This window comes from Taurulus bubalis (genome assembly GCF_910589615.1).
Source record: "Taurulus bubalis genome assembly, chromosome: 3".
In the NCBI taxonomy this organism is placed as follows: domain Eukaryota; kingdom Metazoa; phylum Chordata; class Actinopteri; order Perciformes; family Cottidae; genus Taurulus; species Taurulus bubalis.
The window spans coordinates 21,934,506-21,949,016 of NC_136591.1; the positions used below are offsets into that span (position 1 = coordinate 21,934,506).

Sequence of the window (14,511 nt, forward strand, 5' to 3'; positions counted from 1 at the left end):
AATGGGATTACCTGTGCACAACGTAGGCATGCTGGACGCACACAGACACACACGCGTGATGCAAACATTGTTGAATTCACAAATCCGTAGGACTTTATTGGGCTTGGTGTAGAGGGAGTTCACACAGGCAGCACCTGCAGTTCATGTCTTTTTTTAAGACACACACACAAACACACACACGCTCACACTCACACACACACACACACACACACACACACACACACACACACACACACACACACACACACAGACGGTGCAATTTTTGTTCCCCCGATAATAAATGCCACATTATTGTGATGTACAGCGGAGGACCGCATCATTTAAAAGGTTTCCGTGATGGAATCTCCGTTTGAAGCTGCCGGCCTTGACATGCAAAATCCGATCCTAAAACTGTTTATGGCGCTATGAAACCAGACAGCATCCCTCTTCTCTAGTAGACAACCCACTGGAAGTTGATGATTTATTAGCCAGTCCTTCAATAAATTTGAATACTCATCTTTCTAAACAACCCGTGTCTGGATTTGGAGTTTTTTTGTTGATCACAGTCTGGTGGCCAAGGTGGCCCCGGTCTTTCTAACAGCGCCTCAATAATGAATCCAGGACTTTACAGCCTAGTCACTAATTGAGCTATTGTTTTTTTTATTTAAAACAACACATTTTAAAATGGGGTCTCATAACAGTAGGTCACACCATGCGCAATCTAAAAAGCTCTTTGTGGAATCGAAAGGGTCATAAAGGCCGCAGTGGCGGTTTTCGTTTAATAGGAAATTATGTTTTTGTTGTTGATGAGATGGTATCTGCAGCACTGGTGATCAAGCTCTTAAGGCTCATACTTGGATAACAAACAAAGTTTGTTGTGATACCAATAGTATGCCTTTGGCGTAATAAAATATAAAATGCTCTGGCTAGAAGGAAAACACAGCAGCAGTGTTGGGAGTCGCTTCACAGCAGCTCCGAACCAAAGAGACGTTCAGAATGGTGGAGCGGACAAATAAATTAGTTAAGTTTTTAACTTTTTTCACCTTTTGAAAATGTATGCAATTAATACAAAATATGTTGACATTGAAATATGAAGTGATTCAGAGTGTTGGGGTTAAAAAGAAACACAGAAGAGTCATCAATATCTTTTATTTCTCTCTTTTTCTGCAAAAATTTTCAATTCAACAAACAATTCAAACAATTTTCTACAGCTCTTTATAAACATTACTGCAATAATCATTATGATTTCATTGAGGATTCATACAGAGTTTTCGGTGCATACTTTGTGTTTTTATAATTGTACTACTTCTGTTTTAGATAGGGCAGATGTCAGTTATTTTCATGTTGATAAATGCTGACTATTTTCTCGATTAACCAAAGGTGACGTCATCAAATTGCTTGTTTTGTTCAACAATCGATCCAAAGCGCAAAGATATTCAACGCACTAGTATTTATGACAAAAGACGGCAGCAAATAAGTTTGATGTTCTTTATTTTGAAACAGCACAAATAATAAAAAATAAAAAAATAATTTTGTTAGCAAAAGGTATACAAGCTACACTATCGCTCTACTTCAGTGCCTGCAAATATTTTAAAGGAATTTTCCAAACGGAGTGTCTGTTATTTTTAGAATAAAACTTAAGGACAGGCCCAGATCTCATGCGTGGATTCCCCGCTGGTTAAAAAGGCCATCTGAAATGTAATGCCACGCAAGCCGACAGCAGCCTTTGGTCATTGTACTGTAATCCCCGTCCAGAATAAGATTATCCCTGTGAGGCAACAGGGAGGACCCGGCACTCCCATCAGCTGTGTGTTTAAAACAGAGCCCATTGAACACCTACCGCTAATCTCTGTACACAGACACTCGCTGACAGCCTGCATATAAATTCAGCCCTGAGTGGGCCTTAGCATCAGCACCCAGTGAGACGAGTGGAGACTCCGAAGCGACATCTTGAGCATCAGCACCTTCAGATAAAAATGGATCTCAGAGCAATGTTTTCTCTTATTCCGCTGCTGCTTTTGGGCCTCTGCTGTGCTCAAGATGGCATTGTAAGAAATAACTCAAATATAGTAGTGTAGAGCAGCTTGCATGCAATGAATGACACAGTTCCCATATACTTTGTGTGTGCATTTAATGCAATCGATGGAGTTTAAATACTGTAAAATTAAGTTAAATTGTCTTTTTTTTCAGGATTATGGTAATGTTGATGGTAAGTGGCAGAGTCTCAATAAAAGACTAAATCGATTAAGTATAATACTGACAGCATTGTAAAGAAAAAAGAGTTGTATGACTTCTGTTTTGCTTCCATTTAGAGACCTCAGAGAAGGACATAACCAGCATTATTTTGAGGATGAACAATGGTGAGTTTCCATGATATCACAAGGAAAGAGTGGGAACATTAGTTTCTCACAATATTGTGGTCGAATTTTTTATATTCAGTCATCCGAAAACATACATACTGACGTTCTGCCAGTTAGTTTAAAATGCATGTTTTCTTCTTTTTCCCCAATAGGATCTGGAGACATTCTGCTGGAAGGAGACGTGTTGATTCCAGAAAACAGGAATGCTATGAAGTGCCTGAAAAAAGCATACAGCTGTCTGTGGCAGAAGTCTGGTAGAGGGCTTGTGGAAGTCCCTTTCACCCTAAGCAGCAAATATGGTAAGTTTATGATATTAAGGATTTTGCACACAGGTTTTTTTGTTTCACACACAGAATCTGTGATGGCACTAATGAGCTACTGTTATTCACAATTTTAGACAACAACGAGAAGAACGAGATTGTAAGCGCCATGAAGGACTTTGCGGATGTAAGCTGCATCCGCTTTGTTCCACGTGCAAGAGAAAGGGCGTACGTGTTCATTGAACCAAAATATGGGTGAGTCATCGAATAAAGCATGTGTGTGTGAAGGGAAAAATACAGAAGAAGAAGCGCTTGCGTCCATAAAAGTAGTGGGACAGTCAAGAATGGTAAGGGTGAGGCGAGCATATCCATATCCATATCCAATGTGTTTGTCATTGTCATGTGGGAAAACAAATATTCAATAATTAACTTCTATTACAATATTTCCCTCTAAGATATCTATTTACTCACCAGGTCGATCAGGTTTTGGGCATTGGACCACACATTGAGGTCCACTTTAGGCAACTGACTGTACTTAAAAGTTTGGATGACAACTTTCTCAGCACAATGTTTCTGACCGGGCGCAAGACGAGGAGCCCGAGGCAACATTAACGTTAACATATTTAACATTGAGCATCTGCGAGCAAAATGCCATGTTTGTTTTTGTTGGTTTTCCTACCCTTCATCTCACAGCTGCACAGAATACTGAGGCTACATCTAGGTTTGATTCCAATGCAGTAACATCAGTAAAGCTATTTAAACCAGTTTGACAGCAGAGCACTTCTACTGTATATCTCAGGCTTTTTTTTGGTGGTTTCCTATAATAATTTGTGCAGCGTGTTCTAGTATTCAATATGTCTGTGCAGAGGAATGTCAGTAAGAGATGCAATACTGTAACAAAGTGATGCAAAATAGCTACAAAGACACACAAAACCACTACAAAAATATACAAAACAGCTACACAGAGACACAAAACCACTACAAAAAAATACAAAACAGCTACAAAGACACACAAAACCATCACAAAAAGATACAAAACAGCTAAAAAGAGACACAAAATGGTCGCAACAAAAGTAAAATAATTAACTGAGCATTTATGTTATGACTGTAATAATGTTTCCTCTCTCTGAGTCTGGGGATCTTGTTCCTATGGAGAAGGGGTTGGGGCCTTTTACATGTATATGCCAAGGGGCCTATAATCATAATCCATCTATGGACACAAGTTAGAGCCACAACGGTCGTTTTGCAGAATCGTTCTTGTGTTTAACTGCGACAGGAAGTGTTTCTTTTATCCGGCCCTCTTCCCTTTAGTTGATCGAAACGCTACCCAAACATTTGTCCATCAAGTTGTTTGTCATTGGCAGACAAAGGTCGCTGATAATGTAAATTACTTAAATTAATGAATAAAATATCAAGCTGCATATTAACCACATCTGTCCCTCTCGCTGCCATCAGCTGTGCCTCTCAATTGGGTCGTCTTGGACACAAGCAGAAGGTGTCACTGCAGAAGTTTGGCTGCGTCCAACGCGGCATCATCCAGCACGAACTGCTGCACACGTTGGGCTTCTACCACGAACACACTCGCAGCGACCGGGACCAGCACATCAAAATCAACTGGGAGAACGTCCAGAAACGTAAAAACCTCTGCCGTTGTTTGTGATTGATTGATAAATCTCTCGGTCTGGTCGTTATTCATTGATCTCTTTTTTTGGTACCAGCTTTTCTGTTCAACTTCGAAAAGAAGGACAATAATGATCTTGGCACTGCGTATGACTACACCTCCGTGATGCACTATGGAAGGTAACGCATGTTTACTTTATCAAATGCCTCAATGGAGAACCTGATTAGATTCTATGACCATAGACACTAAGTTATCGAATTACATTTTTTTTTATGATTCCCATTCACACTGTCCAAATCTGTAGAACCGCCTTTGGAAAGAACAGAAAAGAGACCATCGTTCCCTTCCCCGACCGCTCTGCTTCCATCGGGCAGAGAGAGGAAATGTCCAAAATAGACATCGTCAAACTCAACAAGCTCTACAAATGCTAGAGTCACTGCAGTATGTTTTCTTCCTGACATGATACTTGACATTCATGTGACATTATAACAATAAAATGAATTAATGTAGCTCTTGTCTTTAGTCATTTACTTGACCATACAGTATATGTAGCAATGTGTCAATTAAAAAGGGGCAGTCTCACAATTTTAGGTGTCGAAGAACTGGTGTGGAGAGAACAAACATGGAATAGAAAGCAGCGATACAAACTGGAGGCGTGAAGTTTAACTTCTCATATGTTTTTATGGATCTTTCACCAGTATTATAAACAATAAATAGTGACATATTATGAAATGTCTGAATGAACTGGTCTTTGGTGTGACAGAAAGGATATATAAACAAACATCAAACCTTGAAGCGACGCTCTCTTCTATCGACCCCCACCCCAACCTTCACATGCCCACTAGCCCCTCCCAACCACATTGTTTTGAGAGGTGTGGACCCATAATAGGGGATTCAAGTTATCGGATATTTTAGGTTCTGCTGCTTCCATTTTGGCTATCAATCTGTTTCCCATCCACTTTATGAACTACTGAAATATCTGTGCTACAAATGGAAAAAAATAGCGCTCAAGCTTTGTTTGATTACATTTCTTTAACTTATTTCTAAGTGAAATAGTAGGGTCGTTCGAAAGAACTGCGCCTTGAGTGGAATCCAGACGAGAGCAGGCGGGAGCAGCACGGGGCGTTGAAAAAAAACTGCGGTCAAGTCAAACAGTTTTAGGTTGCCTTCAACGTATACACAGGAAGTCACAGAAAAAATGACTTCCTGTTAGTTCCGATCTTATCTTAAGGCTACTTGTAGTTTACAGTTCACATTTGGATGTATTCATATGTGTTTATAAATATATATTTATGTAGAAATATGTGTGTAGCTGCATCCTTTGTTCTTTTTATGTCTGCCTGTGAAATAAATTACTACTCGTTTTGATATGTGTTGTATAAATACGATTTTGTATTATCAACCACACAAGATGTTTTAAACATGAGACTAATAGTCAACAATCGAGCGTTAAGTATTACAACTACACATAAAATAAGAATTGTCTACAACACGTAGCGTTTGCTGTCAAATCTAAGAGTCAATCAGCTCTCTGATGGCGTCAGCCAGGCGTTTCCCATCATGCACAGGGCCACGCAGTCGGTGGAGAGCTACTGCGGCGCCTGGCTCTGAAATAAGCGGCCGCCTCGCTCTCGCGAGATTATTGTTGAGCATGTGTGCATGACGGCAGAGCAAGTCGGGATCAAGTCGGACACAAACCTAACCGGCATGCATTGCGCGCCGATCGCCGGCCATCGATTCTGCACAGAACTGGCTCATCTCGAATGAACCTAATGTGCTCAATTAAAACCCAGAAAATAATTATTTTGATTCTACAAAAGAAGGATAGAAGATCCCTTGAGAGTCTAGAAGTTACAAAACAATCCATTCATCTAGATTTATTAAGAACTTTGTCTGAAGTAAAATCCTGTTGCAAATAAATAAAATTATTATGTTTGTTATTGCAATTGTTTTTTTTTAATTAGTCCATATTACTTTTTGGAAAAATCGAAGTTGGAAAATGTTGGCAAAACAATAGAGATTAATTTAATTAGATACTAAAAAGGACTGGAGGGCAAATATATGGCAATATGCGTCATAATTGAGTTAATTTCTATTTCTACTCGTGGTAATGAAGTTTGAGATTCGTACGACAGACGACAGTGTTTTGTCAGAGAATCAGTGCTGCAGTATATTTAGCGAGCCGGTCTTTGCAGAAAGAAATAGATGTGGTAGGACACGAGATAAACCCGCTCCTATTCCCAAACACTGCAGAGACTCTTTTTTTTTCAACTTGGCCACATCCCACACTCTTGACTGTGTTTTTTTTTTTCATCCTCCCTTTGAAATCCTACGCAATGTTATCCTTCTGTATTCCACCCCAGTGAGAGAGAGCGAGAGAAGCATAGGGTGAGAAAGGAGTGACGGCGGGGGAGTGTCAGAGTGAGACAAGGGAGGACAATGCCTGTGAGAGAGAACAGATTCCTACTTCGCTAATTTCCCGCTCCTCCTCCCGATGTGCACGAACAATCCCGACAGCGTCTCCAGTGCTCTGGCTTAAATGCAGCTAAAGAGGCCGCAGCACTGCGGTTGCTCCGAGAAAAGCCCGGGAATGTGTACGGTTTCAGATGGACACCGGCCCTTTAATGTTTCATGATGTAGTTTCAGTTCATATCAATCGTTCTGCACATGAAATATTTAAAACATACTTGTTTATTGAAATATTTAACGCTGCGGCTCTGTTCACGCTCCAAGAAGCTCCGAGAGACTTTCGGCCCCGGCTATGAATTAAGAGCATTTCTTCAAACCCTGATTAAAAGTATGATTACCAATCCCTTGATTGGCTTGCAAACAGGCCACCGCCAAAACACACTGTGGTTGAGAAGAAAAAAAAATCAATGAACGATCAATGAAACCGGAGTCTAATGAGAGCTATCTCTCTGGACTGTGAGGCTGATGTAAACTGAAAAAAATTGAATGGAATATCTTATCTTGGCTTTGATTGTTCGCTAGTGCGCCTCCCTTGGTTTCTGCGTTACTGAAGCCTTATGAAACATTAAAACAGGAAATGGAAGCTTGATCTACAGTATATTAGCTGGCGTTACTGTAATTTGATAACAGCTTTAAAGCACTGTGAGCAATGCTCTTGCGGGCGCTCTTTGACCGTACTTTAAAGGGCCGGGCACATATGACCAGCGGGGTCTCCTGTAGGGTGTCTGGTCTAATGAGCGCGGGCCAAACGCCGTCTGATCTGTGATGTCACTGGTAATATGATGGCAGGCCATAATCACGTTATTAACACCGATCAGGGTACCTGCCTCTCTTCAAACACGATGAGCTTCAACACACAGCTCTCCTTGGTTCGCTGAGCCTTACACCCACCAAGAGGAAATTAAAATGTTCTCTGTGAGCGGTGCGGCCGTCTTAACTAGTCCAACCCCGGAGACTGTTTCAGAGTGTTCTGTTAACAAGGCTTCCGACCTTCCCGGGGAAAAAAAATCTGTACAAAGAAAAGAAAACACTAAGTGCAAACGTGTAAATAAAGAGAAGGAAAACACAAGCTAAGTTACAGTCTTTTGTAAAAGAAATCCTCTTATGTTACTGTCCCTTTTGCTGCAGCTCAACAAAGAAATGGTGAAAAAGTAAATGGTGTTTACCAAAATGTCAAAAATACTGATTTGATTTGTCTCGCTCAAAATGCTGATATGGAATGGATTGAGGAATGGTTGTGGATTTTATCCACACTTTCAGATATTAATATTGCATGAGAAAGGAACGATAACAGCAAACCGTAAATTAAAAGTATGGGAGTATTGTTTAAAACAGACAAGCTACAATTAAGGAATGGGCAATGAGCTGCATAAAACACATACGGTAGCTTCCTCCTGATCACAATGTGATGAACCAACGGGAATTCATAAAAACAACAGAAACCATTGTTTGCGCGGAACATTTGATTTTCCAATCTGCAGTGCGCCTCTCTGCCTTCAAAGCCGGTCCTGGGTCACAAACGAGTCAGCCGCTAAGTGCCCCTTTTGAGAGAGATGAAAGCATGCGCTCACAAAAACAAGTAAATTTAGTTAAGGACGCAATCAAAAGAAATAACAGATTGGCATACAGAATCCGGGAGCCTTTGTTGTTGCCCTGCAGGACCCAGTGGAAACGATTAGCGGGCTGAGAGATCGAAGGCAGGCAGACTCTAACATGTGCTATTGTTGAAGCTTTCAAGAAATTTCACTTAGCTTCTCCTCTGCAGATCTGAGGAGCCCGGGGAGTCGGATAGCAACTTCTAAGTTGTCTGAACCTAGAATAGCATACTGACAAGTTACTGTCTGTTGTCACTGCATTCTCAAATCTCATACATATTGCACACATTGTGTTCCCTGACACTGGATTGAAGCTGATATTACTGAAATTAAAAAATGGACATTTCAGAAGAACTTGGCTAGAGGAAAATATGGCAGAGTAAGGTCTGTTCTATACGTACGTATGTTGTGGCTTTTCTATACATCCCTGAGTCAAAGAGAAAAGATGGCCTTTGTAAATGTGTAAATCAGACCGAGGCATTATTCTACAATCCCTCTGAGCTGTGTTCGCGAGAGCTGCACCACATCTCTGTTTGTCAGCGCTGAGGAATTGCAGCTGTCGAAAATGATGCGGCCCCATTAGTGACGGAATCCAAGCTGAGACGGAGCCAGACAGAAAGCCGCTGTGGGGACACGACGATAACAAGGTACTCATTGGAGATGTGAGGGATGGTGTTTGTGCATCACTCTCTGCGTGTGTCTGATGAGAAGGGGGACAGAGGAAGAAGAGATGGGGGGTGGGGAGGGTTAAGATAAAGACAGAGAGAGACGGCGGGGAGAATGAGAAAGAGAGGAGAAGTGGTTAAGAGAGAAGGAAAAGGATGAGGCTGATAAGACGAGACAAATAGAGCGGGGAACAATGAGACTGGGGAGTAAGAGGGAGGGACAGTAATCAGAGGAAGGCAGCACTGGAACCGATGAATCAAAGCAGTGACTGAAGCAAGTGAGTTGACAAGAGACGGGGAGAGAGAGCCCCAATAGCCGGAGCCCTGACAAATTGGCAGGTTTATTCACAGGGAGTTGCCGATCTTTCATCCCACAGATCGATTCATCCCCCCCGAGCTGAGCCGTGCAAATCACGTCATTCGGTGCCACCGATTTGAGCAAAGCCGTCGACGACGTCACGTGACAGAAGAGGCTGCGGCACGAAGCTACAGCCGGGTGGCCATCTTTACAATCAACGAGTTTGAAGTGTATATTTCTGCAAAGAAACCACTCCACTGAATGCAGGGAGCTAAACTGTTATGCAGAATAATATGCAGAATATTCATTAAAATGTGAATGTGATAATATAATTTGTATACACCCAAGTAAAGTTAAAGGTTAAAGTTAATTAAACCGTAATAAATTACAGCAACGTTGCAACAGACTACTTGGGGCCTTTGGGGCCCTTGAGGGTCAGTTGCCCACTTTGCCTGGTTGGTAATCAATTCCACTTTAATAGAACCAGAAAGCTGCCTTATAGGTATATACTGAAAGAGGGTAGCAGAGCTCTCTTACACATTTTTTTTCTGCCGATTTATCCCGTTAGCCCGGACCCATGTTGTGGAGCTCAAAATAGTAAAAGAAAAAGGCAAAATGTTTTCTCAATCTTTCTGCCACCCCAAAGGGAATTCATCCACATAGTATTCAACAACAACAACAGCAATAGAAACACAATAACATTCACACAGTCAAACAGAAATACTTTGATTACAGTGAAATTATCTCAGGACCAAGGACAGCGCACGTGGTAAGGAATCATCCCACATTTCTTAACCAATCAGTGAACACTTCAAGCCCTGCATGGGTTGACTATGTTGCTTAACATGTGGTAAAAAATAATAATCAGCAGCAGTTTTAGAAAAGCATAGCTAACACCAAACTCTAATTTATTTTCTCTCAGACACAGAAAAACTAAAAACTAAACCTGAACGGCTGGTTTTGTTTTGGTTAATTGCAATAAAATCACTCTGCTAAAACAACGTCAGATAGTATGGATGAAGAATAGCTGTTTTATGGTTGAATTACATGGAAAGAAAACAAACAGAATAAAATAGCGTTAATGCCACATTTAAAAAAAAGAAAAACTTGCATGCTTCATTTTAGCTCCTTCTGTGCATCAACAGAGATGATGCTATCATGTCTCTGTGTGTGTGTGTGTGTGTGTGTGTGTGTGTGTGTGTGTGTGTGTGTGTGTATGTGTGTGTGTGTGTGTGTCACACACATCCTCTCTAAGTGTTGCAGGCTAAAGGCAACTTCGCAAGTGAGTGCTTATGTGCGTGTGTGCACGTGAGCATTAAGCCACACTGTGCTGTGAGCAGTGGATCACTGAGAGCGTGCACACGAAAGGTGGGATTGAATAATTACTGCTATAGAAATATAATTACAACCTTGAAATGTAGCAATTATATGTGGCAATTACACAGGTTGTATAAGTCTGACTCGTATGAGCAGCAGAGTGGATGGCAGCCTCCGATCTCCATGAAGTAAGGCCATTTATTCCACGTTGTATTAATATGGCCTCTCCTGCTTTCATCGGCAGGACGTTGACTCGTAGTGCTTCAGCTAATCAGCGTGGCATTTTGCTGTACTTCCCTCTTCTCTTTGTCCTTGTGGACTCGCCAATAATCCCATGTAGATCGCGAGCGTTCGACAGCTGTTTCAGATTTTCCCATGATTATGTATCCCGTTTTTTTTTCTGAGATTGTGCTTCATTAAGTTTTTTTTTCGCTGATGGCTCCTTAATCCCTTTTAAGCCAAAAAATTGGATCAGCATTTGCAATCAATCTGTGTTTTAATCATAGCACAGTTGTGCGGTGAGCGTTATCGAATAAAATGGGCAAACAGACATTGATGAGAGGACAAAACGATGAACCAATTCCTGAGAGTGTTAGTGCGCCATCCCCAAAGGTGAGATGTTTACTTGTTTTCAGTGTTGAACGACGACAAATGTGCTCTTAGAACTCCAGCGCTCCCAGATATAGCCAATAAGGGGAAATTATGTTCTTAAAAAAACAAAATCTAAATGTTTCTTTTTTTCTTTGTTTACAACATAATGCTCTTAGGAGGACATACTATCCCTGCAGAGATGTGTTGCACATTTAAGATATTTTTAACTTAGTGTACTCGTATATTGCCCAATTAAAGCCGTAATTAATGCAGCAGCGTTGTGCTTCCAGGACAAAGTGAAACGTAACGCGTATGACAAACAAACCAGAATCTAGTTCCTTGTGGAAGCGGTAAAACCACGAAATACAAAGCTCTCTTATTGTAATTTTAAAAATGTGTATGTTGGAAGAAAAAACTTATTTACTCTTAATCAATTACTGTTTCACAGTTATATTATTAATCATAAACTCTGTAAAGGCTTGTGGCTTCGCATTTTACCTACTCTCCTGTTAAAACATATCTATGCTTTTCAAGTGACCTTCTGATAGAGTCTTGAGACTGTGGATGCCTACATGTCTCTGTTTGAAGGACGTGGTGTTCCTTGTTATCATACAGTATGACCATGCAGATGCAAGCGAATCTAAAGACGTCATGAGAGCTTCTGTAATTGTGTCATTAACTGTATTTAAGAGGTAACTCTCTGCTCATTCATTGAGCAGTCCAGGATACGCAATTGACATATCATGTTGTGATTCTGACTCTGTTCCTTCTTCGAAGAATAAATGTTCCTGATCAATGATTTTACCACCGGGTGTCGAGTACATTTTTCTATCAGTGTATTTCTGTGAAAAGTTACGTCATGTTTGTGGGCTCTGCTCTGTGCTTATTGTGTTTATCCACACTTCCTCTTGCCCACAATGTACTAACATCATCTTGTCGCAGACAATTGAAAAATGTAATTTCTTCCCTTTGAATGAATAGTTGGAGAGCACATGAACGTCCGCTCAGGCTATGTATGTCTCTGTCTCTGTCCACAAGGACATGCTAAATCAGCAGAAAGGTCAAACAGTGTGCAGCAGAGGGGGACGGCTTCATAGGAACGTTTGGGCCTATTCCTTTGTGGGCGTCCACTCGGTGCTTCGGGTGGCTATTGGCAATTGAAGCAATAACATTTTCACAGTCAGAAGAAATGAGATTGTTTCCTTTCATGTGAACAGCGTGCGCCTGTTTTAGTTTCCATCGCACACAGGGCCGCAGCCCGAATTACATTCTCCTTCCACTTGAAAATATTCCCATTCAGGAGAAAACCTAAGTACGCTTCTCATGCCCGGCCACTTCCTCTCTCCTCATTGTACTTTTATAGCAACCGAAGAAACGGTCTACTTCTAAGAAAGCAAAAATAAATCCATTTGAGCTGCTTTTAAAAACTCCAAATGGGAAGTTTCCATGCGGCTGGCAATAATGTGGCCAAGAGTTGTTAACAAAACCACCAATAAACCCTAAAATAAGAAACCAACTGAAGTGTTGTGGGAATGGCCGTGTGCGCTCGGTTCGTCTGTAAATGTGACACAAACTAGAACGAAGGATCCCATAGTTCTACCAGAAACATCCGGATTTAGATGCTGTATTAGTGTTTTTGTTATCATGATGCAGTAGATGGAAGCAGGCCGGCGTGTTCGCCAGCAGTCTACACATAACGCGGGCGATACAGTTGATCATTTTTCACGGTTGCTGGAAAAATGGTGAAGATGGCGCTGGAGCATTAGATCAGTGCCGATAAGCTCATTAGCCTTTTCTTCAGTTCGCCACTTCTGATCATACATTATTTTGTATAGGTTTTTTCCTGTGTGTTTTTTTGTAGTGAGAGTTTTGCGGGCGCCGAAGTTGGATGAAACCAGGTGGATGCTAATTCGTTGTTTTGGCCGTCACGCTTCTTGCGCCCCGCTGTTAAAATGGGTTTAAAGGTTTGACGTCCGGCAGTATTGAACAGTTTCCATCCCAGTGTGCAGCACAATAATAATTATTAGTATTAGTATGAGTATAGCTTTTGTGTCTCTTTTTCTCAGGTAGTTGTTGTGAGTGGGCAGCCTCCCACACCCGTTAGTACAATAATCTAATTGAAGTTTTGTTCCCCCTTCCCATAACTAACATGACATGTTGTGTGCCAGTATGATACCCCATGCAATAAGAGGCTTATTAGACCATGAAATTGACCAATGTTACCTTGCCTTGTAAAAAATAATTGAGGGAAAGAAGGAGGAAACACAGAGAGACAGAGAGAGAGAGAGAGAGAGAAAAGATGGAAAAGTATAGTTTGCTTTTCCCAAAATTAAAACATGGACTAGATCCTACAGCCGCCAGAGGACTTTGTGACATTAACATAAGTCAGTCTTGCATTTCTGTGTCATGCAGATAAACTAATGAAGAACTGCGATGACCGGCTGATCGCTTAATATTTCCTCTCGCCTAACAGAGTTGGACTTTTCCTCCCAGCACCACCATCACTACTCCTGATGCGGCAATTCTTCTGCACCATTTTTTTAAAATCTTTAACTTTAAAGCATCAAAAAAGGAGTTTATCCGTATCCACATCAAGGGTCGGAGGATAGAGGGTGACGTGTGCTGTACAGATTGTGGTAACACTTTATAATAACTGCATGCTATGAAGCATTAGTTAAGTATGAGTTAACACTTAATTCATCATTTATAAAGCATTGTTCCATACTTTATAAATTATGGATTCACCATTTATAAATGAAGTATTATATACTACTTCATAGCGTGCAGTTATTATAAAGTGTGACCGAGCCACCAGAGAGAGACTTGTAAATTAAGTATTATATAACGCTTCAGTCACCGTTTATTTTAGTTTGTGTCTGTAATATTTGGTCATGTTAGAGGCAGCAGTGGCCGAGAGAAGTCTCTCTCTGGTGGCTCGGTCACACTTTATAATAACTGCACGCTATGAAGTAGTATATAATACTTCATTTATAAATGGTGAATCCATCATTTATAAAGTGTAGAACAATGCTTTATAAATGATGAATTAAGTGTTAACTCATACTTAACTAATGCTTCATAGCGTGCAGTTATTATAAAGTGTTTACCGAAATTGTAAAGTCACTTAAGGCAAATTTGTCATTTTGGGCTATTTCAATAAAATTGACTTGGGCGAACACATGATGTTGTATATTTATTGGCCGGGACCAGTGACTTTATCATAGTGTTCTCGGACGCAACTCGCAAAGACTCCAGGAAGTCACTGCTCCTGGCCAGGGAATAGACCGGCACATGACCTCCTGCGTCATGTGCGTTTTGTAGAGATTAAATAAAGTAAGAGCATAATTTATAATAAC

The 14,511-nt window shown here is 40.9% G+C and overlaps 2 protein-coding genes across 2 annotated transcripts in view; one reads left to right on the top strand and one right to left on the bottom strand.

The window, feature by feature from the left end:
* Positions 1 to 14,511, bottom strand: part of LOC306733749 (MAM domain-containing glycosylphosphatidylinositol anchor protein 2) — a gene marked incomplete at its 3' end in the record, with an annotated part of 170,422 nt that overhangs the window by 127,015 nt on the left and 28,896 nt on the right. The window lies entirely within an intron of this gene.
* LOC306733805 (low choriolytic enzyme-like) lies at positions 2,330 to 4,651 on the top strand (the record flags this gene model as incomplete). Its single annotated transcript, XM_079215111.1, has 6 exons — positions 2,330 to 2,339; positions 2,492 to 2,638; positions 2,737 to 2,854; positions 4,055 to 4,233; positions 4,318 to 4,399; positions 4,525 to 4,651. 6 exons carry the CDS (start codon positions 2,330 to 2,332, stop codon positions 4,649 to 4,651), a joined length of 663 nt encoding a protein of 220 aa, XP_079071237.1.